Source organism: Amaranthus tricolor, chromosome 1 (assembly GCF_026212465.1).
Source record: "Amaranthus tricolor cultivar Red isolate AtriRed21 chromosome 1, ASM2621246v1, whole genome shotgun sequence".
Taxonomy (NCBI): Eukaryota; Viridiplantae; Streptophyta; class Magnoliopsida; order Caryophyllales; family Amaranthaceae; genus Amaranthus; species Amaranthus tricolor.
The window spans coordinates 43,581,961-43,605,769 of NC_080047.1; the positions used below are offsets into that span (position 1 = coordinate 43,581,961).

At 35.0% G+C, this 23,809-nt stretch overlaps 4 protein-coding genes across 5 annotated transcripts; 2 read left to right on the forward strand and 2 right to left on the reverse strand.

Annotated features, from left to right (window-relative positions):
* Positions 1-332: 332 nt before the first annotated feature.
* LOC130827806 (uncharacterized) lies at positions 333-7,522 on the reverse strand. Its single transcript, XM_057693663.1, has 4 exons — positions 7,065-7,522; positions 2,583-3,210; positions 1,640-1,919; positions 333-634 (listed from the first exon to the last, which is right to left on the reverse strand). Exons 1-4 carry the CDS (start codon positions 7,195-7,197, stop codon positions 584-586), a joined length of 1,092 nt encoding a protein of 363 aa, XP_057549646.1. The 5' UTR covers positions 7,198-7,522; the 3' UTR covers positions 333-583.
* Positions 7,523-9,149: 1,627 nt separating this feature from the next.
* On the forward strand, positions 9,150-12,393 carry LOC130827813 (bZIP transcription factor 17-like). The gene is made up of 2 exons (XM_057693674.1): positions 9,150-10,916; positions 11,820-12,393. Exons 1-2 carry the CDS (start codon positions 9,236-9,238, stop codon positions 12,257-12,259), a joined length of 2,121 nt encoding a protein of 706 aa, XP_057549657.1. The 5' UTR covers positions 9,150-9,235; the 3' UTR covers positions 12,260-12,393.
* A 189-nt stretch (positions 12,394-12,582) lies between these two features.
* Positions 12,583-14,952, reverse strand: LOC130827824 (psbP domain-containing protein 6, chloroplastic). Its single transcript, XM_057693686.1, has 3 exons — positions 14,497-14,952; positions 13,236-13,552; positions 12,583-12,904 (listed from the first exon to the last, which is right to left on the reverse strand). Exons 1-3 carry the CDS (start codon positions 14,867-14,869, stop codon positions 12,734-12,736), a joined length of 861 nt encoding a protein of 286 aa, XP_057549669.1. The 5' UTR covers positions 14,870-14,952; the 3' UTR covers positions 12,583-12,733.
* Positions 14,953-15,650: 698 nt separating this feature from the next.
* LOC130827831 (exocyst complex component SEC15A) lies at positions 15,651-19,708 on the forward strand. Of its 2 annotated transcripts, none has more exons than XM_057693706.1 (2): positions 15,651-15,815; positions 16,204-19,708. In XM_057693706.1, the coding sequence occupies exon 2, from the start codon at positions 16,993-16,995 to the stop codon at positions 19,357-19,359; it is 2,367 nt and encodes a 788-aa protein (XP_057549689.1). In that variant the 5' UTR covers positions 15,651-15,815; positions 16,204-16,992; the 3' UTR covers positions 19,360-19,708. The 2 variants fall into 2 exon arrangements, with proteins under 2 accessions (XP_057549689.1, XP_057549680.1); XM_057693697.1 differs by having other exon boundaries at positions 16,971-19,708.
* Positions 19,709-23,809: the final 4,101 nt, after the last annotated feature.

The following is a 23,809-nucleotide window of genomic DNA, read 5'->3' on the forward strand; positions in this document are numbered from 1 at the left end:
ACAAACAATTTAGCACAAACTAACAAGTTTATGAGTAGGTCATTCTTTTCATTACCTCAATTGCAATCATTTTACTAATTACTACATATGAACTATAAAGGCGTCATTTTGATCAAAAACAAATCGCCCTAAAGGTTGTGAAGCAAAATTTTAAGAGAGAAAATTAATGTTATTTAAAAATATAGAATATTTGATAAAAATTAAAAAGAGAAGATGAATTGTATAGATAAATTTAAAAGAGTGTAACCCAAAATGAAAAATAATGCAAAATAAGGACAGAGAAAATCGTCAAGGAATCAAAATAGAATCCAAAGCAACAAAGGGGCAAGCAATGGGCGAAGAACAAATTGGAGTTGTTGTTGATGCTATAAAAGTCTAAAACGAGTTTAGACAAGATATTACTAAGAGATGGCTGAGTAGGCAGTATCAACCAAAAGAAACTAGGCAAGTTCCTATTCTTCAACCAGTACAACAGACACCATGTTTTTCACGTAAATTTCAACAAATACAATGACCCTAAACACATAGTAGTAAATGATATAGACCTAATCGAAACAGCCATACACCCATCACGCAATACCGGTCAGAGGTTCTGAGAGTAGTCGAAGCTCAAAGGCTGCTGACAGAATGGAGCCTGAAACGAAGAGTTCACACATTCCCAACGTCAGAAATAGCCGTATTAAAATTAAATTACGGAACTGGGGAAAAATAAATAAACCCATACAACGTATTATGTTTGTTTTGTAGATATATATACGAAAAACGATAAAGAATAGGGATGGATGATGTATGGGTAAAACAGAAGATCTTAACCAAAATACTGGATAGGAGTGTATGCTTACACAATGACAAATGTATTGATGAGATTAATATGAACAATCATGAAAAATGGCGAACCAACGATATGCAAGTTCCTACTTACAATTTATATTATTGCTTGCGTTTCTGTATTTGATCTATGACCTCTTTATAATAAAGATCCCCGACTAATTTCCTATGAATAAGAAAATACATATCTCCTTAACTAAAAAATATGATGAGAAATATCAAACAAGATCTATGAATAGCTAATTATTAAAATTTTATTTCTACCAAAAAGTACTATGTATTGTAGCTTAGTTTTAAAAAGCTTGCCTAGGAGCACCTAACGCCAAGCACCGGGCAATGGGTAGAGCTCCTCGATTGGACTAGGCGCGGCTATTCCTTGAGTCGAGCACCTCAAAGCACCTAGAGACAAGTGCCTATGAGCGCTCTAAAGCGCCTTTTGTTCAAGCCTTCGAAGACCATTTAATGTGCGCACTCACCATATATGTTTTCTCTTCTTAAATTCTCTTTTGTTCTTATTTTTCTTGAATTCTCTGTCTACATTTATTTTTTTAGGGTTTAATTTTTTTAGGGTGTTCTAGAGTCTCACCAAGGACCCTTTACAGCTTTAGGGTTCCTCATGTATCTTAAAACTAAGATAGTAGCATTTACGACTTACGAGTTCTAACCCGACAGAACTCAAAAATACTGTGCATTTGCTAAGAAGTTGATGGTTCTAACCCAACAGTTCTAAGTTATCACCAGCAAAAAGTTTCAAGCTAAAAAAAAGGCAGATTGGACATAAAAAGAGCTGAACATCAGAATTGCAGCGTACCTGGAAAACAGAATGCCTGAATTGCTCATACGAGTGTGCATACATCATAGTAGGACTAGGCCACTGCATATATATAGCATCTCTTGAAGCTTGATTCAATCCCATGGCACAATAATGATTCATGTTTGGGTTTGAAGGAGCATAATTGAGGGCAGTCTGTGCTCTGGGAATCTGACCCATCTGTGGAAAAGCAGCATCGTACTGCACAAAGGGAGGTTGAAACTTGGGCATACTGAAAGGTGGTAAAAACCTCTGACCAGCGGGAATGCTCTTAACATACCTACAGATTTCACCAAAATATTAACAATTGAACTCATACTAGTTCGGTAAAGTTGAAAACCTTTACGATACAACCATACAATATGATGCGGACTTGTTTTTGCCCTATGTTGTATAGGGTATTGCACCGGAGAACAAGGACTAAAGAACTTGCCTATAGTCATAATCCAACAGATGGATAGGATTAATAAATGATATGTTTAGCTAATGTTGTACTTAGAAACTATAACTTTCATTTGAAAATTTAAAAAAAGGCTCAAATTCAATGTTAGACAAATCAAAAAGATTTCAAATTATATTTGAGCCAATTCCATTCTTATTTTTAAAGTAGTTAAAATTGAGAATTTGAACTTGAGTACCCATAACTCGTCATTCTCGAATTCTTTATTTATGTTTAAATAATTGAAAGCTATAATTTGAAATGAATTACCTATTCCCAAATACCACCTAACAACCTAACAGAATTCATCTAACTTTAAGAAAACTAAGCTCAATTCAGAACCCACAATGAAGAATGTTCAACCTCTGCTTTCATATTTTCTAAACAACATTATCCAAACAAAGAAAAACTCGAGATATACTCCTCTATCTCAAGAGTAAAAAGCTTAGGGGAAATGATAAGAGGAAAAGTGTAAGAATCATAGCAACCAGCAGTGAAGTGTACCTGTCATAACTACGGTCATAATCTGGATCAGAACGATCTTTTTCTCTGTCTTTGAATATAGCAGCAACTCGAGAAGAATTCCCTGCGTCCCTGACAGCAAGATTCTTTTCTAATTCATTGACGAAATTGCTACAACCTCCATTTTCATCCTTGCCTGGACACAACCCTTTTCCTTCCGCCGAGACCTGAGACATTGTCTCATCTGATGTAGGACTGCTTGGACTACTAAAGATGCGGGCTCTTGCTTTATCATACTCTTCCTTCCTCTCCTCTACACTCCTCACAGAGTTTCGTTTAAGACCCATGTCAGATCCGTCACCAGAAGATGTCCTGCAAGGTCTACGCCTTATAGCAATTTTAACCTGCTCAGGTTTGCTGTTCTCTGGCTGCTTAGCAGGTATGTCTGATAAACAAACAGATGGATACTTAGTCTCCGCTGTTTTCATAACCATAATCTTTGATCCAGCCCCATCAGTGAGGTTGTCCAACACCATGGTTTGCAGGCCATAATGTTGAGCAACCCGGTGAGCTGCAAGTCGTAGATAAGAAGTAGGGAAGTGTTGAAACTCAAATTGCAGCTGCTCATGATTTTGCAAGAACTTCTGAATATCAAGTTCCATTCGCAGGACTAAAATGACAATCAAAACAGAACTTGTTATTCAAATGAATAATACAACCACATTATGCAGAAAAAACATACCACGTGATTCATCATACGATTCAAAACCAACAATATCCCGTTAAAACCAGAAACAATAGAAAAGAACAGGAAATAGTCAAGAGGCAAGAGGCAAGAAAATCACTAGCTTTTAAATTTAAAGCAAGGGCAACAAGAGAGTCAAAAGTCCAATTCATCACTTTGAATGTACTCTTCTGTCACAGTCATGTTGCGTGAAAAAGCTCACACCATAATCCAAAATGATGCAAAACAAGTGGGACAAAGGAGTGAATCTAATTTCCTTATTTGGCTAGTTGGCTTAGGACTATCCATGGAGACATGCTATCAGCTAAACTAAAAAAATGTTGGTGAATAGAGCATGAACAAAAGTAGACTTAAAGGCCTTTCTACAGCAATCCTTTGAAATGAGCCAAGTCGAGATTGTCTAAAAATATAATAAGGCAGATTGATCCAAATAGTAAACATTTGAGGTGTTAATTCTGGCAATCAGATTGGCCTTTTCGAGTCCAATCGTGAGTTTTGAGTCGGTTTAATATTGGGTCTTGTGTACACATTGGTTTATATTCCATTGTAAATCTATTTTTAAAGGTTGTCAAATTCAGGTTCGATTCTTTATTGAAGACCTATAATATGAAGTAAATCAAGAAGCACAGTGCAAAGGCAAAAACAAGCTAATAGACCAATATCATAGAAAAGTAGTAACTAGAAATATTTATTTTCTAAAAAAAGGAACACTACAAAGATTCAGTTTCCAGTTTAAAGTATATCCGATCAATATCAATTCACAAGGAAAATCACATATCAGACCACATAATAAGAACCCATAAGCGGATTTAAATGTAAATGATAGGCCATCTATTAAAAATCCACAAAAGAAAAGAAATCTCCATTTATCTAATAATATATTTATAAATAAAAAATACTTGCTCCACAGTCCAGTGATACAAGGCCTTTAAACACTCAAGCAAGTTTTGCTAACGGTTCTAAGATATTCTGAAAGATTGTCGACTTAAAAAATTACTTTGCAGGCAAATTCAACGGACTCATATATGGTGATAAAGAAGATGAAATCCCCAAAATCCAAATAAGTAGGGAAACAAGATTGCTAAAACGTCAAGGCATATCAACAGCCATAGTAAAGCTTGATTGATAAGAATGAAGTAAAAAGCATACTTTTCATTCACCAGAAAGGGATATGCAAAAATATTGAAAATCATCATCTCATTGGAGAATAAAAGACTTCACTGCTACGAGAAAAATGTAAAGGAGAATCATCAAGGTATGATGACTGTGTCACAAATGTTAGAATGATCTCTTAGTACACACATTCCCGTTCAAATCATGATATACCAATAAAACTAAAGTGAAAAATAGTTTTTAAAAATCATTGTCCATGATCTGGCAATAAATTTTCTTTATAACAATACAAGCAAACGGAAGCAGAAATTATAAGCATAAGAATAGTGAATGCCTACTCCTAATCAGCCTATAAGAAAGAATAGATCAAGGGTACTAGAGAAATAAGCATCAATTACATCCCCAGTTGCACAATCAACAAAGTCGGGATACTATCACAAAAATCATTCCCCCGGTTTCTCCCCCACCCTAACATTACCTCCACAAAATTTGAGTTCAAGATACGCATCAAAAGTATAACAACCACATTTAATATGTAAAATACTCTTAAATATCCAAGTCAGGAAAAAAAAAATTTGGTAAAATATCAAAATAAATGATGGGGAAATTAAAATGAATTGTCTATTACTTCTACCTATATAAAAATTCCATAAAAGAGTTATGGGTTCTACAAGCCCTACACAGTCTCACAGCCCCCTAAAATGTTAGTAAACATAATAGGAAAAAAAAAGATAAAAGAAACACTGATTGGTCCTTTAAAATTATAAGAAAATGAAGCATGAATGTAGACAGTTTACTATTAAAATAATGCAAACCATAGTTTAACATCTAAGAGCGTATTCGCAATGTGAAGAAACTAAGTGCCTTAGGGAGCCTCACCCCTTCTAAGACTAAGGTTACTTGACTGCAAGTTTTTATAGGATATAAAATACATAATCCTTTTTTAATCTGAAATATAAAGCACGTCATAATGTGAATAGAAGTTAACTAATCTGGATTTTTATTCAAAATTCAGCACTTTAAGTCTTCGAAACTATTTGCCCCAACTTCTAGCTCCAAAACTTAAGCCCATTGAGGATCATCCAATGACTTTCTATCTGACATAGGCTCTGCCATAAAGCACCATTGAATCTTTAATAAGTAATTAGCACCATTACACTCTACAACACATTTTCATCACTAAAATTGATATCTCTGCCAAGTTCAGCTACTACAGACGACAGCCTCTGAACTCCAAGAACATTATTTCAGCCAAATGACATAAGAGAAACCTCACATAGAGAAGGACACTTATCTAATTTCCTCAAGTACCAAAACTCACGAAATTGTAAACTCTGAAGTATTCTCTGAGAATAAATGGAAAGGCTTCCACAATCCTAATTTCCTCAAGTACCACAAGTATCAAGAATGCAACTCTGAGAGTTTTCTGAGGATAATTATAAGTGTTCATTTATCACCAATAACACACATCGTAAGTTAACGTCAACTCTACTTAGATATAATAAGAAATTCGCTCCCTTCTATCATATAAGAATGATAGCCGCTTGATGCACAGGTATAAGCCATCAGGACCCCTCATTATCTATTCTGCCAAGGAGAAGAGCTTGGAAAAGAAAACTTTTAAGCTCATGTTCCTTTTTCCAACAGAAACGCAGATTACTTTATAACAAAAGCACATGCAGTGACCATCTTCTTTACAAAAAGCATTAATATACAGCTGTGAAAGACAAACAGGCCTGACTTCATAACTCATGTAGATGTGCATAGCCTAACCCCTCACCAGTCACAAGTCCTAACGCATCATAATGCAGCACTAAAATTCAATGAATTCAAAAAAATTAAAATGAATATGAAACCACAAGATCAATATCCTTAGTCAAACACGATCTTCACTGGAAGATTGATTCATCCATTGATGATTCCACATAAACATCACTCCTATTCAAAGAGTCAAAATCAGCCCGTCTACAATCACTGAACTATGACATGACACCGACACCAATAGCCTAGCAAGGTACTATATAGCATGAGTTCTTCACTTGATGCCCGTTCCCCTACCTAATGCGCCCCTAGAACTTAACATAATCGTGTGCCATAGCATCTCTATAATAATTTTCCAATTTTCCCATTCCCCATCCTCATCAACATACCTTATTAGATTAAGCCTTCCCTACTTCACTTGATTCCCAGTCTCCTACTTGATACATCTCCAGTACTTACATTACATAATAATGTCTCGTACAGCTCCACAATAATTTTCAGATTTGCTAATTTCCACCCTCATGCCCATACCTTATCAGATGCAACCTATCAAGTCCATCAGAAATCTATAAGCTCATCGGCCGCATTACAGACATAATTCACGAAAATCAGCACGAATCTTTAAAACATTAAGCATACCAACATCACACAGAAACAAATCAAAACATATAGGAGTGCAATTTTTCCTCAATACCCAAGTGTCTGCTTCAAACCCTAGCAAATCAATCAGATCTAAGGTAAACCTAAACTACCCACCAAAATTCAAACTTAATTTAACACAAAAACAACAAGAATCAAATCAAAGTTCAACAACCACCCACAACCCCAAATTACATAAATCAATCGAAATTACACTAATAAATGCAAAACTAAACAATAACAAGCAAAAAAGAGGGAAACTCAACTGGTAAGACGATGACGAGGGTTTTGAAGAGCTTCAATAAGAAAAGGGTCAACCAAAGAGACGCCATTGTTGACCAATACCATCTCTTTTTCCTTCTCTAACAACCCATTAGATGAAACTTGAGTAGATTCCATTACAAAAAAAACTTAGATTGAAAAACAAACAAATGAACAACAATTCCCGCAACAAGAAATTGATGTTTCTTGTTATTACCCAAAAAAATTACAGAAATATACGATCTCAATTTATCTCTCTACAAACTGTAGATGCTGAAGATATAAGTTTTCTTCCTCTTGAATGGAAATTGTTTGATTGTGGATAATGGGTAAATTGAAAGATTTGAGGGTTTACGAAGAAGAAACTTGGGTGTCAAAGAATCTAGGTGAGAAGAGAGTAAATAGAGATGGTGAGAGAAAGAGAAAAACTCTCTTGTTATCTCCCCACCCATAAAAAGGATCAGCAATTTTGGTGATTTGCCTCTATTTATGTGCTTTTTTTAGGGCATTAGGATTATTATTATTTGTTGCCTTTTTTTTCGTCGTTTTTATTTTAATTTCAAATTTTATCCCTAATTTTCAAAAATTCTCTAAACTTATCTATCTCTCTAAATTTCTCAAATAAACAATTATTGAATGTGAATGTCATCAGCATCATCATCTTACATATTCCGCTCATAAAACTATGAGCAAAGTCTGGAGAGAAAATGACAGTGACAACTCTAAAACACGGTCAATAAATCCCCCAACTCGAGAAAAATCATGAGTTTATTGAACGTGAATGTATTACAATGGATTTCCTTTTTATTAATATTGATTGATTAATAAAAACGTATAAAGGCCACAAATCTAAAATATTAGTGAATTTTTATAAAAAATTACTTGAATAAACGTATAATTTCGATTCAATTATAAAAAAATGAAAAAACTATATTTTTTGTTTTTGATCAAAGTACTCTCAATAGTGGAACAAATCTAAAAATGTCGATCAATTTAATTATGAATTAATTTGAAAAATAAAAAGAAAGAAAAATGTCTAAATAGCACAAAAATGTGCGACTTGCCATTTATTTTTAAATTATTATTCATAATTGATATGAAAGTAAGCCAATATCAGTGAATAATCTCGGCTACATAATAATCTCACAATATTTACACATTATTAGTAAGACAATATATTTCATAGCTAATGAACTCATAATATTCACCGAACAATCTCAACTATACAATGATCTCATAATATTTGCACAATATTAATAAGACAATATCTTCCAGGGGTCAGCACTGAGCCACTGATGATACGAATGACTAGGCTTTAAACGCAAGCTTATTGAATAATTAAGGGTTTAATTTAAACCTATTGTCATACTATAAAAACGTGATACTTATACTTATATACTTACTTAGAGAATATCAAGTAATGGCTTAGGGCTGTGTATAACAAATGATATAAGAGAATTTTCATTAAAAATCAATTTTAGCTACTTTGGAAACATAAGTAATTAAGAGTAGTATAGTTATTTCTCTTCTTTGGAAATTAACTTTTATTTATATATATATATATATATATATATATATATATATATATATATATATATATATATATATATATTTCTCTTGTAATACTTTTACCGTTTTGGGGTAGTATTTTATAAAAGATAGGAGTAATAAATTTAACTTTTTAAAATGTAGTTTAAAAAAAATAATAATTTCTTATTAAATTTTGTTTGATAATTTTTTAATCATGTATATCAAATAATATAGTAGACATCTAATATTTTTTATAAAGTAAAGTAATGTTTTGGTTTATTAAATCAATAATAACTACTTAAACTGTTACATTAAATACATTCATATTAGTTTAGAAACTTAATATTAAGAACTCTCACTTACTTAAACAACTACCTTCATAATAATTCTCATAATATATAGAAAAAAGATTTTCATCTTTTATATTCACGAATTTTCTAACTTTATTGTAATCAAAATAGAGAAAAAATAAATAAATTTCAAGAGCCAAAGAGTTACTTTTATTGACCAATCTTTTCAAGCACATGGAAAAAATAAGGCAAAGATTTGGCCTAAAATAACTCATTGTTTTGTTTGGACTTTAGAGTAACAATTTTCCGTTCCTTAAATTTCTTCTAATTTTCTATGTTCTCTTCAAACCTCATCAATGGAAGAAGATCCAATTGCCTTCGATCCTAAACCCAACCCTAACCCTAACCCTAACCCTAACCCTAATTTTAATCCTCTTCTCACACCTCCAATTGACGAATTGCATCTCTTATCTAGCGATTTCTTTCAGGAAAATTTTGCAATCACCGGCGATGACTTCGCTTTCGACATTGACTTCGACTTCGATCTTGACGATCTCTCTTTCGGCGACGACATTCTCTTGGATACATCGCCTTTAGAAAACCATAATTCAGGTCTTTCTGAAGTTTTAGAGAATCCCAATTGCGGCGATTCTGATGATAATCCAGATCTTAGGGTTTACGATTGTTCGTCTTCGGAGGCTAATCAAGGTCCAATTTCATCAGAAGAGTCGAATATTTTGGCGAAATTGAGTTGTCCTTCGGATTCTGGTAATTCTGCGGGTTCGCAGTGTTTTCGTAATTCTAATGATCATGATGTTTCTTCGAGTTCTTTTGTTGATAATAATAATAATAATTTATCGCAAGATAGGAATATTAATGTGGAAGAATTAGTTGGAAAGAGTAACAATAGTAATAAAAAATGTGGAATATCTAAGAGAAAGAAAGAATATGAGCATGAAAATGAACAAGTTGAAGATGGTAGAACTAATAAGTTTAGGAAATCATCGTCATCAATGGTGGAAAATGGAAGTATTGATGTGGGTGGTTATGATGAAGATGATAAGAGGCAAGCTAGGCTAATGAGGAATAGAGAAAGTGCACATCTTTCTAGGCAGAGGAAAAAACAGTATGTTGAGGAGCTTGAGGAGAAGGTTAGATCAATGAATTCGATGATTACGGATTTGAATGGGAAGATTTCGTTTATGATGGCTGAAAATGCGAGTTTGAGGCAGCAATTGGTTGGTGTTGGGGTTTGTCCGACCCCTCCACCGCCTCTGGGGATGTATCCCATGCCTCCTATGCCTTATCCATGGATGCCTTATACACCTTATATGGTTAAGCCTCAAGGATCTCATGTTCCGTTGGTTCCGATACCTAGACTAAATAAGCCTAAACAACCTGTTCCGGCTCCAAAGCTTAATAAGAAAAAATTGGATGGGAAGAAAGGTGAGGGGAAGGCGAAGAAGGTGGCGAGTGTTAGCTTTTTGGGATTGTTGTTTTTCATGTTGCTCTTTGGAGGGCTTGTGCCTTTGGTCAATTTTAAATATGGTGGAGTTGGAAATGGGTTTAATCATGTACAAAAGGGAAGTGCTTTTATGGTTGATAAGCATGTGGGGGTTTCAGAGGGTAGAGTTAGTAATAGTCACGAGGGAGGATTTCAGCAGTCAAATAGTTTAGAGGGGTTTGGTCCAAATGGTAATTTGAGTGAGCAGCTGGTTGCGTCACTGTATGTTCCGAGGAATGATAAGTTGGTGAAGATTGATGGGAACTTGATTATTCATTCGGTTCTTTCCAGTGAGAAGGCTATAGCGTTCAAAACGGTTGAGGGAGTTAGTCCTACTGATGAAACAAGCCTGGCTATCCATGGTAGTTATCCACCTTATCCTACTCCTGGACCTGGGTGTGATAATTGGAGATGCCCTCACCTAAACACAAATCAAAATGGAAGGCAACGGGCTCTTGGTTCTGGTTCTTATGAGTTTACACCAGCTGAATCTGATGGCAAGCTTCAACAATGGTTTCGTGAGGGACTTGCAGGTAATCATTTTGAATTCATGTTGTTCCAGGACTATTCTGCTGTTTAGTTTTGTTGTTGAAGAGCATGCAGATCTAAGAATTTTCAATTATATTTGTTTGATGGTGCTGATTTACCTTTTCAACTTTTGTTCACTACCATAGTCAAGACTAATCATGATGATAAATTAAAGGCATTTTGGAAAGGGATTTGATTTGTTTTCCTGTTCATGGCTCTGTATTTGACTTCATATGGACTATTGTCCAACTTATTAATTAGATTGGGTGGATTAAACTTTGATTTTTTGAAACCGAAAAGTATTTCTCTTGGGAAATGGATATGTATCATGTGTATGGATCATCGAACAAAAGTTTGGGCTAAACTTGAGCTGCTGTTTGTTCAAGTCGTTATAGGATATAATTATTTGAATCTTAATCATCATTTTCTGTGTGAGTTGTAGTCTGACACTCTGACTGGTGTGTGGTGCTATGTTTGACCTGAGTATTTTTTGTGCATGTGTGTAATTGTGTAGAAGTTTGGTTTATTTGTTAACCGCTGTATAGTCAACACTTTGATGAGGGATCTTATGATGGTGTTACACCTGCAATGAGGACAACACAGTTAGTGTTCTGTTGGTTGGTGAAGAAGGCTAGAGTTAGTGTTCTGTTTGATGTCTGAGGTGGAAGCAAAGTTTTTATTCACTATACAGCTTGTCTGCTAGGGATCGAAGAGCCTAAGGGTAGTGCATGATATAATAGTGCAGGCCAGAATAGCTGGTGAACATGCATGCTTTGAGCACTAGGGCTTGAAAGGCTGTATCAGAGTGTGTTGTATATAGCGTTATTATTGCGTCAAGTCTTGTGTGCGTAAATCTGTATGGTGAAACTCTTATCTATCTCAGATAGTTTATGTCTGTTTTTGTGCAGGGCCTATGTTGAGTTCTGGAATGTGCACTGAAGTCTTCCAATTTGATGTCTCACCCACCCCTGGAGCAATAGTTCCAGCTTCATCCATTGTTGATATGACCTCAGAGCGCCACCAGAATTCTACTCATACTAGCAAATCGAGGAATAGAAGGATTCTTCATGATCATACTATTCCCCTTGACGGCCATAAACTAAACTCTACTGAAGAGCACGTGTCACATGGACAGAATGATGGACTTCGGGGCAATGTATCTAGTAGGTCAATGGTTGTTTCTGTTCTCATTGATCCCAGGGAAGCTGGTGATGATGGAGAAAGGGTGATTGGATCAAAGACCACGTCTCGGATCTTTGTGGTGGTTCTAATCGACAGCATCAAGTACGTTACGTACTCTTGTATGCTTCCTTTTTTAGGTTCAGGCAATCATCTGATGACCACCTGAGCAAATCGAGATAAGAATAGCAGAGTGAAAATATACATTTCCTCCACAGTTTTGTACAGTTCTAAACTCTAATAGTTATGTACTAAAACTCTGTAATTACACCAAGAAACATCTGTAAAGTGAGTTCTTGTCTTCATGTTGGGTGTGCTAACAAGCCTAACATACATCATTGGCCTATCTCGAGAATGTTTTATTTTACAGAACCTTGGGAACCTTTACCTATTTATTGATACCTTGTACTATATGATAGAATATATTGTTTGATGTACTTGGATCGAATGGCTAATCGAGGATTCCGCCTTTTGCAACGCGTTATAATCAAATTGAGAGAACATACAATGATATTCTATTATCTCAATGTGTGACTTTAACATACAAAGTCGGATAGATGTATTACATTTAAAACTAAAAATAAGAAATCTTATACTCCATAGAGAATGGACATATACTAACATAACATGACAGAGGAACTAACTAAACTTGGAAAGAATCTACTATGGTTTGCAGAGTTTTCTGTGACGTCTGCCATTGTTTATCATTTGCACTGGCGACAAACAAAATGACTGTGCTCCCCTTCGCTGTTGCCTTAGCAAGATTGTGCGTTCCTGTTAGGGCATATGGTGTCTCCAACACATATCTGTAGTACTGCAAGGCACCATAAACAGAGGATTTAGTTACTTAACAAAAAGGAGTCGATAATAGTAAGCCTATTAAGCTTTAAAAACTCAAACTTGTTTCAGTCAAAACTAAGCTCGAGCTCAAGCATGGCAATATGACAATGTAGTTCTAATTGAATGAAAGGTCCTAGCTAGATCTTGGCTCGTGTATGAGCATAGGCGACCCGAGTTGAGCTAGGTCTTAGACTCTTAGCTTGATCTTGGCTCGATTCTTAAATAGTTTTCACCCCACTACTCGAAAATTTGAATCTAGCAACATCAAAAGATAAGCAACGCAAGAGTACAAGAAATTATTATACCGTCTGATCACCAACTTTCTCGATAGAATTCTCGAGCAATTCATCAGGATCATAAGAGTTTCCGGTAACAAAAGGACCAAGGGAAGCAATCAATTTCTCCGGACTGCCAATTTCTTCGATGGTTGCATTAGGCTTGTTGGTGAGGCGGATAAGCGGGGAAGCTATGACTTGAATCTTCCCTTGTTTCTCGTCTTCGAATTTGACCTCAACCCATGGTTCAGCACACTTTGGTTGACAGTAATTCCCAGACAGTATGTTGGCTATTCTCAACTGCTTCCATGTTGGTGGTAATATAAACTGGTAAGGTGCCACATTACCTGCAAAACCATCACTATATTTTTGCTTTCAATGCTACTACTCAACATACATTTCTCTTAAATTGTCTCTACATATGCAAAATCACTCAATATGATAGTATTTACCTATAACTTGAAACAAGTCCTCAAAATTTGAGTTTATGAATCAAATTCATCAAGATCGGATTCATTCATCTCTCGGTTCGTAAAATAAAAATAAGAGGATCAATCCATATCCCTTGAATCTTTGAAATTTAACAAATGTTGCTTGATACTCCTAAGTTTTAATATATTTCCTTATTGTTCCACTTTTACTAATTTGTCAAATTCAACTAAGTTATCAATTTTCACCTAAGTAAAATTTACACATTAAAATATGCCTTACCCTATGCCAAATGGCTCCTATTCAAGCGGGTGTTAGTGTGTTAGTGGATCATATATTACCCGTGTCGTCTCCAAGTAAGAAGTGGATATGGCGACGGGCTGACGTTTGTTTTGTTTTTAACGTCCAAATCTTTAAAGTCGACCTCTAATTCAGTCTCCTGGCCATCCCCCATTGCCTTCTTTCATTTTAGCAACAAAATGGCAATGTCATGTGCCGTCGCCCTTTACCTATTTTGTAGCGTTTATATACATAAAACTGCACACGGGCACGGTACATATATATTCTAATGAATAGTTTACTATAGTCATCCAATTTTTAAAACTAGAGAACAATAATTCTTTTAACTCCATTGACAAATTGCCAATTATTCCTTGTTGACATGAATTAAACTCAACCAAAACTTTAACATGATTTATCCTCGTAATATTTTATATACTCCATAACGCACCCACACAACAGACCTTTAAGCTAGAATCATGATATGGTATTATGGGCGATAAATATTCCATTTGAAAAACAAAATAAAATGTACACAAAAATAATTCTAACCATCAAATAAAAAGCAATTTAACAGACTGACCAGCACGAAGAGCAGGGGTATCTTTGGTAGAAGCTTTGAAGAAAACAAAAGATGGATCAGTAGATGAAGGTGGTAAATAAGAACCCACTTCAACTTCCTTACTTTCTGAAGGAGAAACTTCTAGAACAAATGGAAGAACAGAAATTCCCAACAATAAATCTCTTCTTATAATTACCTTTCCTTGCTGTTCTTGTTTCTGGGTATTTGATTGCTGTAACAATGTAGGGTTCTTTACAGAAGATCTGTGAAGGGAAAAGTAGGAGATTTTTTGTGCGTGGTTGGATTTGATGGAGGTTGATGATGATGATGATGATTGGGAGGAGGATGATGATGATGGAGTTAAGGGAAGTTTGGCTAATGAAGCAGTCGCCATTTTTGTGTTGCAGAAGAAGAGACAAAGAAAAAAAATTGAAGGTTTTTGGATGAGGTCTGAAATACAATTGGGATTGGTTGGTTTAGAGAAATTTAGATTAAAAGGTTTTGCTAATGAGATGTGGCATTTTGATTTTTCATTTACACGTGGACTATTCATGGTGGTATGATCTAATTAAAACTTTTTTCTAATTAAAATTGGTTATAAAATGACAGACAAAAATGCAAAATATGTGAGTTGTGACGTGTTGTGCTTGTGCCACTTTTAAAGAATATTGAACGTGGATCGCCCGTGGGCCGTGGCTCACTGTAGTGACTGTCAAGTTGAGTTATGTCTCGCTACGAGTCGTGTACTCGTGTGTGAACCAGTTTGCCTATACAATGTGTTCGTACCGAATTAGAATTATAAAGGAAATGAGGTAACCGTTGTTATCGACTAAATTGTTAAGATAAATGCTGTCATCGTCTAAATTATAAAGGTAGCTCTTGTTATCGTCTAAACTGTTGAAGTAACTTTTATTATCGACTTATCATTTCAACTCTTACGATAACTTTGATTAATGTCTAAATTCTTAATACATACAGACTATCGATTTGTTTTATTTTACCATTTCTATAAACGAGCTGAATATTAGAATAAAATGTGATTTTCTTATTTATTGAAAAAATGATTCAAAACCACTATATTAAGGATCATTGATCAAATTATTTTCAAAGTAATTGAAATTATTATTATTATTATTACTCTAATTTGATATCCCATGAAATAGGCAAAAAGCCAAAAAATGACTTCTACTTTTAGCAAATTCTGAAATACCATTTTCCTCTCTCTCTCTCTCTGCACTTCCACTCACAAAACACACTTTCCTTTTCGCCAACCGTCTTCCGGAGTTTCCTGCCCGGCGTTATTCCTCTCTACCGCCACTGTGATCTTTCCATTGATTCAGGTTCGTCTTCTTTTTATCCTCATTTTTACTTCTTAATTTCACATTAGCTTTAAAGTTTTCTAGGTTATTTAATTGTGAAAACGGAATTGCATTGTTTTAGTTTTTTCGATGGAGGAATCTAGGGTTTTGAATCAAGGGAATCACTCAATGATATGTTTTTGATTTAATAATTTATTGGGTATGCTAAATTATATGTTTGATAATTTTTCCATGCATTATGTATGAAATTTGTTTCGGAGAGTAATTTGTATTGATTGTGTAATCGTTGGCACGCTGAATTGAAGGTGAAATCGTATATTTTGATTATACGAACATGGGTTTATTCATAATTGTGAAACGATCTTGTGATTTTGATTGATGGATAATATTTATGTTTGTATTTATGCAGTATCAAGGGTTAATACGTGAACAACCTCTTTTCATTAATAATAATAGTAAGGTTGCTTACATTCGACTACTCAAAAGTCAAATCCGCTTATTTGGGATCCGCATTGGAGCAACGGACTGTTGTCCAGGGAATTGTTTATTGGTTGTATTTTTGTCATCATTTTGTTAAAATCTAACTTGCTGGAAAATATTTGATATGAATGTTTGCATGTAACAAACCTTTGTACGTTTCTTTTATAAGAAGATAGTGTATTGCATTATTGCAATCTTATTAGACAAATACGAAAAACTGCCCCCATTACATTGTTCTTGAGATATACAAAAAAATAATTGATTGTGGGGATGGGGAGAGCAGGAAGAATGAATGAGAGAAAAGAATAGTGTTAATGTTGAGTGATTGGAATCAAATGGTTACCTTGACTATATTATTGTTGTTGCTATTATATGAAGTCCAAGGACATTCTGTTATTAAAATGAATAATAATAGAAAAAGATGCTTTGCACAAGATCTCATATTTAATATTTGACCATAGTTGACTAGATTTGATGATCTGCTTGTGATTACTCCATTAATTAGTAGTACAGTCATCAGTCATAAAATCTCTTTAGAATAAATTGTCAAAATGTTGTGGCGTGAAATGTTTTGATTATATATTATTGGAAAATAAGAAGGAAAAATTTGAATTTGGAGTCGATAGATTGGCCCTTAAGAAGCCTTTGAACATTGCCTTGCATTTTTACACAAGCCCATGTTTGAATTTTGGACAGGTTTCATGTTGTAGAACGAACCATGAATGCTAAAATGAAAAGGAGAACTGTTGCAGAAAATGGTGACACTGGGACAGCTGAGGATTTGGTCCTTGCTACATTGATAGGGAATGGGGAGGATTTGGGTCCTCTTGTTCGGCATGCCTTTGAAACGGGGCGTCCGGAGCCACTTCTATACCAGTTGAGAAATGTTTCGAAGAAGAAGGAAGCAGAGATTGAGGATTTATGTAGGCTGCACTATGAGGAATTCATTATTGCAGTTGATGAGCTCCGTGGAGTGCTTGTTGATGCAGAGGAGCTGAAAGCTGAGCTTCAAACTGACAACTTCAAATTGCAAGAGGTTGGGACTTCTCTCTTGTCTAAACTGGATGAGCTTTTGGAATCTTATTCGATAAGGAAGAATATAAATGAAGCAATTAAGATGTCTAGGATGTGTGTTCAATTGTTGGAGCTTTGTGCAAAATGTAATTCCCTTGTGTCTGAGGGGAAATTTTATCCTGCCCTGAAGACTATTGAGCTAATTGAGAAGGATTTTTTGAAGAACATCCCTGTCAGAAAGCTAAGAATGGTAGTGGAGCACAAAATTCCAGCCATCAAGTTGCATATTGAGAAGAAAGTGTGCAGTCAAGTTAATGAATGGCTAGTTCATATCCGAAGCTTGGCCAAGGAAATCGGACAGTCAGCGATAGCACATACTGCATTGGTTTGTCAGAGGGATGAAAAAATGAAGTCCCGTCAGAGGGAATTTGAAGAAAACAATCATTCGCAGCTACCAGAGGTTGCATACAGTTTAGATGTAGAAGAGGTTGAGGAGGATTTGAGTTTTAAGATTGATCTTACTCCTATTTACAGGGCATATCACATCCATAAATGTCTTGGTATTGGGGAACGATTTCGAGAATATTACTATAATAATCGGCTGGCACAGCTCAATTCGGACTTGCAGATTTTCTCGTCGCAACCATTTGTTGAATCTCATCAAGCCTTTTTGGGTCAGGTTGCTGGCTATTTTATTGTGGAAGATCGTGTTCTCAGGACTGCTGGAGGTTTATTGGAAGAAAGTCAGGTTGAGACAATGTTAGAAACTGCTGTATCTAGGCTCACTGCAGTGGTTGGGGGTCAATTTTCCCAGATGACTAATACCATGCATTTTTTACTCATCAAAGATTACATGACACTTTTTGGCACAACTCTGAGACATCATGGGTATGAAGTGACTTCCTTTCTGGAGACTATTAATGGTACCAAGGATAGGTATAGTAAGCTTCTTATGGATGAGTGTCGCAAGCAGATGTATGATATAGTTTCGAATGATACCTATGAGCAAATGATATTGAAAAAGGATTCTGACTACCAGGCAAACGTTCTCTCCTTTCAGCTGCAGACATCAGATATTATGCCTGCCTTTCCATATGTTGCACCATTTTCCTCCATGGTTCCCGAAACTTGCCGTGTTATTAAATCATTCATAAAGGACTTCGTAAATTACTTATCTTCTGGTGGAGATTTGAACCTCTTTGATGGTGTGAAGAAATGTCTGGATACACTATTAATTGATGTGCTTAATGAAGTCATACTTAATAAAATTAGTGGTACTACTATTGGTGTATCTAAAGCAATGCAGGTTGCTGCAAATGTAGCTTTCCTCGAAAAAGCTTGCGATTTTTTTGTCAAAATTGCAGCACAACTTTGTGGAGTTCCCGCACATTCAAGGAACTATCCTCAAGCTACTTTAACAGCTAAGGTGGTCCTAAAAACATCACGAGATGCAGCGTATATTGCTATGTTGAGTTTGGTCAACTCTCAGCTGGATGATTTTATGTCGCTTAATGAGAATTTTAATTGGATACCAGAGGAAGTGCCCGAGAATGGACATGATTTTATGAATGAGGTGACAATTTATCTTGACACTCTTTTGTCAACTGCCCAGCAAATTTTACCTATGGATGCTTTATACAAGGTTGGCAGTGGGGCTCTTGAGCATATTTCCAATTCTATCACAGGTGCATTTCTCAGTGATAGTGTCAAAAGGTTCAATGCTAATGCAGTTATGGCTATTAACAATGATCTGAAGATTTTAGAGAACTTTGCTGATGAGCGGTTTGTAAGTACTGGTTTGAGTGAAGCTTACAAGGATAATTTTAGATGTTACCTGATTGAGGCACGCCAACTAGTAAACCTTCTGTTGAGCAGTCAACCAGAAAACTTTATGAACCCTGTTATCCGGCAAAAGAATTACAATACGTTGGACATTAGGAAGATTGCTGTTATCTGCGACAAATATAAGGATTCTGCGGATACTCTGTTTGGAAGTCTTTCGAATCGAAATCAAAGTTCCAGGAAGAAATCTATGGACGTTTTGAAAAGAAGATTACGTGACTTCACTTAAGGCAGCAGGCTGCTCCTTATTCTGTGACCCGGAAAGGTTTTCAGCTTCTTATGTTTCAACATACATCCCCTTGTCTGTAGCTCAGAAATAGGTACCATTCTCCCTGCAGTAGTATTCCTATATGCTCTCTGTTCAGTTTTGTTTTTCTTAACCTTTCTAATTGAATTTAGTTCTGTTAATGTGGATTTTGAAAGATTAGAGGCTTATTAGATTCATTTGACTCGTTTCTTAATCTTTGATGCCTATCAAATTTAGAATAGCTTCAGATGATATCTTCTTGTAACAAACTGTTATATCATTATATGACAACAATGAAAATTCCCAACAAGGATCATGTTTGAACATTTAATAAGTTTCTGTTTGTTGAACATTAGAAAACATTTAGATTAGTTGTGTAGCTTTTTGTTTTATCAATATTCTCTTCAAGGTTCATGCTTTTCTCTCTCGTTCTTTGCATTGGATTTTCCGAAGTTTGCTACTGTGCTAAATTGACATATGAACTATGTTTAGAACTTGAAGTTTGGTTTTGTTGGGCTCCCTCTTTCGGTCCGACAAGGGAAGGATATTAATGTGTGCCTATCTAGTTTTTCAACTTTAGACTATTACAAGGATATTCCAGTGCATACATCTGTTACTGTCTGATAGAAGCTACATCAAGAGAGATTTGGCTTGTGTCTGCGTGGTTCATAAAAATGTTTCATCTGATGTTCAATACGATATATGATATTATTCTGGAAGTCATTGATGTAGTAAACATCTTTTGTAGTTTCCATGTGATCTAAGCATGCTTTGATCACGAGTTCTTTCTGAACCCATTCTGCAGCAGCTTTGAGAAAATCTCCTTTACCATCTATTGTATTCTTCCGATTTTAAATTTTATTGAAGTTACACTTTTTCTCGAGTTTTGAGTAAAGCTTTGAGGCCTCCAAGTAAAGCTTGATGTGGGCTATAGGAACCGGTCACTAAGCAGAAATGCTACCAAGTAACTGGAGGTTTTAGTTTGTAGCAAATGGTCTTGAAGAATTGTACTGGTGGCTCCGCAATGTAATCCTTACTGGAATTGTTAGGGATTGCCCCCCTATAGTCCTTTCTTTGTTTGTTTTTTGACTTTTAATTTGGTGACATACGAAAAATCGAGATGTCACTAAGCTGTAAAGGATCAATAAATTTAGCCCAAGAAGCTAGTTGTTTTTCCATCGGCAAACCCATTTCTGTTTTTGGTACTGGTCTTACATTCTCTCTATCTTATATACAAACTCATTCTCTATCTTTATCTCATCTACATATTTCTTCTGTACTCTGATTACTGTCTTTATGCTCCTCGTTTCCTTATGAAGGAGATATGGTATGTAAATCTTCTCAACTTATTTGAATACATTCTGTCGGCACAGATAGTCAGATATTACATTAGCATTCAGTCAACTCCTTAAGTCGCTGTTAGTAACGGCGACTTTAAGGTTAATTGGTAACTCCTTCATCTCGTCGGCTGGAATAAGGAAGTAACTGAGAACTGAAAACTTAAAACGCATTAAGTCGCTGTTACTAACAACTTAAAAAAAATTATTATTATTATTATTATTTTTTAAGTCGCTGTTAGTAACAACGAATGATCCCGAGGTTAGGCTTGGATGTACGGACGCTTATTTTGGGAATTAAGTTTTTACGGAGCTTATTTTGGGAAAAAGGTTGTTCAATTGTCTTATTTTTTTCAAATTTTCAAAGTATATTGCTCTAGTCTAAATGGGCTTTGAGCCACCCAACCTGTTAAAATTTTGACCGGCCCGACCCAGCCTGATTAAGAGATCTTGTCTTGAAGCTTGTCTTAAAACATCAATTGAATTTCGTTGGCCACAAAGTATTGCATAGGGGTTCATGAGGACTCAATGAAATGTGGGAACCTTCTTAATTCCAAATACTTATAATGTATCGGGGTGTTTTGACAAATGTTTATTGACTGTTGGCTTTTTTAGTTAATTTGTTGACTATTTTTGTCAAGGCGTGAGTAATGTGCTAGGCTCCTTGATTTTCAAAGGGAACGCCTTATAGTGTAGTAGCACCTTTAATCACCTTTTGTGTTAGCCTCACAAGAGCTCATTGTGGGCATGGCTAATTGTGTTTTCTATTTTTTTTCTTTATCTCTCTACTCTATTTTTATTTATATCTCTTCTTCTTTCGTGTTTTTTTGTTTATTGTAGGTTTTTAATGTATTTTGTGGGACTGTGTTCTTACATCTTATGTCTATTATTTAGTTTATGACATTTTTAGGCGTTAGAGAACATTGTGACTTTTAAAACTAAGGGTACAAGTATAGTCCTAATCACTAAGCATCGGGTTAGCCTCATAGGATTTTAAACTAATAATACATGTTTAAATAGTCGAACTCTAGCAAAATAATTATATAAAAACAAGTCAAAATCTAATATTTTCAACTATCTATAATAAATGACAAAATTCTATTAAATTATATCAAAATATTAAATTTATAACTTGTACAAAAATTTTAAACCATAAACCTAAAGATAAGTTCTACTACTATAATTCTGAACGTCACTTGATTTTGTGATATTTAATCAGCTGTTATACTTGTATAGTATAAATAATAAAGTTGATGAGATAAAAATTACAACAGAAGCGTGTCTCGACTTGTCTCTCCTAGCTCCGGTGTGGCTTTGCAGCCTTCGCCACCGGTTAGCCCGACTCAATCAAGCAATTACCTTGGTTTAGGGAGAAACATTGACATGTGACAATCAGACAATGCGTTGGGTAGATTAGAAGTAGAAGAGAAAAGAGTTGAAATTAGTGGGCAATCCTGAGTAATATAATTGAGTCATGGACCACTGTCTATATCTGCCTTTTGAAAACCTAAATCTGCAACTGTTGCACAAATATTCATTCGGGTCATCGGGTCGATTTCAATTCAGGTTTTTCGGGTGGGTTTAAACTCGGATCTTGTTTCCACATTGATTTTTACAAAATTGCAAATCTATTTCTAATTCGAGTTAAATCAAGTTCAGTTACAATATCAGATGAATTTCAGATTGTCGGATCTGTTATAAACACCTAGATAGCTTTATACCCAACATTAAGATATCAGTGTTTAAATTTGTCCTTCGATTCTATGTTTTGCGTAAGTGTTTACGTCATCTAAGTTACCATTTTTCTTAGTAGTGTGAAATCTGTGCCCACATTCCCCCTCTGTTATCTTGCGATAACGACAACCTTACAGCCTACACTAAGCTTGATATCGCACAGAAACATCAACCATACATACGTGTGTTCATCTTGCAGTTCGATCAATTATTCGGACCGCAAATCGGATTGAGACTCATGGGTTTTTATGGTGCACAGTGCACACTTTTGGGTCTGTTTGAACTTTGAAACAGTCTGGTCCAGTAACTTTGGTTTGATCTTGTTTGGTTATGGTTTTATTGTGGCCAGATCAATTTATATAGTGTTCACTTTGGTTGCTTTTTGTGCATGGTCCAATGTGATCCATTTTGATTTAATGTACTGCTAACTAATTACAATGTAAGCACCATTTAAGTATATGGTTACCAGTTAATCTAATTTTGTTTCACTTACAGCATGTATCCATTTTTTTCAGATAGATTCTAAGTTCGATTCTCACGTTATCAGCCTACCCTATACTAACAGAAAGTATGTGGTAACTAGTTTGGTTTGTAACGACTTTTGTATTAATATTTATAAATCCATTGATAATAGATGAAGTAGCACAATAAACTTATATGGTTGTTGCTCATTGCTTATGTTGGGGAAGAGTTTGACTACACTTAGTGTTTGTCTGGCAATTGTTGGCTAGGTTGATTTTCGCTGGCTATTGATTATTTTTTAGAAAAAAAGTAGGCAAAAATTAAAAAATCAATAAACTTAATTATGGTTAAAAGCTAACTTTTTAACGGCTTATTAACATTCCCAAACACTTTTTCTGACTATTGACCAATAAAAAAGCAAAAACATATATATATATTTATAATAAAAAAACATTATTAATAAAGCTAGTTGGAGTAGATCGAACCATAATTCTTTTATAGAAATATTAGTCATTAAGAGGTGCTAATTCAAGTTATCATATAGATTTCCTATTAGGTATTTTAGGTTGGTTTAAAATCAGATCTTATATTAACGTTGCTCTTTACATCAATGTAAAACCATTTTAAAGTTGGATCAAAATCCGAACGGTTATACAAAGTTGGATAAATATTAAGTTAGATCTGTTTTCAACCTGTCAACATCAACATGATTGATTTAAAGTGGACTATATTGAAATTTGTGATCTTTTTCTTTAATGGTCAAATTTCAACGGCTTAATTAATAATTAAGGTTATGATGAGGCGAATGATTGAAATTGTTAAGAAACTTGCTAAATGATCGCCCTAAATCCTTATCATATATCTAAGTTTGTTTGGTTGACTTAGGCGTGAAGTTGGAA

Coding starts and splice junctions, on each gene's coding strand:
- LOC130827806 (XM_057693663.1), bottom strand. CDS start 7,197: ATGGAATCTACTCAAGTTTCATCTAATGGGTTGTTAGAGAAGGAAAAA. Junction 3,211..7,064: donor CCCTCGTCATCGTCTTACCA/GTTGAGTTTCCC, acceptor TTGTCATTTTAG/TCCTGCGAATGGAACTTGAT. Junction 1,920..2,582: donor TATGACCGTAGTTATGACAG/GTACACTTCACT, acceptor TGAAATCTGTAG/GTATGTTAAGAGCATTCCCG.
- LOC130827813 (XM_057693674.1), top strand. CDS start 9,236: ATGGAAGAAGATCCAATTGCCTTCGATCCTAAACCCAACCCTAACCCT. Junction 10,917..11,819: donor GTTTCGTGAGGGACTTGCAG/GTAATCATTTTG, acceptor GTTTTTGTGCAG/GGCCTATGTTGAGTTCTGGA.
- LOC130827824 (XM_057693686.1), bottom strand. CDS start 14,869: ATGGCGACTGCTTCATTAGCCAAACTTCCCTTAACTCCATCATCATCA. Junction 13,553..14,496: donor TACCCCTGCTCTTCGTGCTG/GTCAGTCTGTTA, acceptor ATGGTTTTGCAG/GTAATGTGGCACCTTACCAG. Junction 12,905..13,235: donor AGAAAGTTGGTGATCAGACG/GTATAATAATTT, acceptor GGTGCCTTGCAG/TACTACAGATATGTGTTGGA.
- LOC130827831 (XM_057693706.1), top strand. CDS start 16,993: ATGAATGCTAAAATGAAAAGGAGAACTGTTGCAGAAAATGGTGACACT.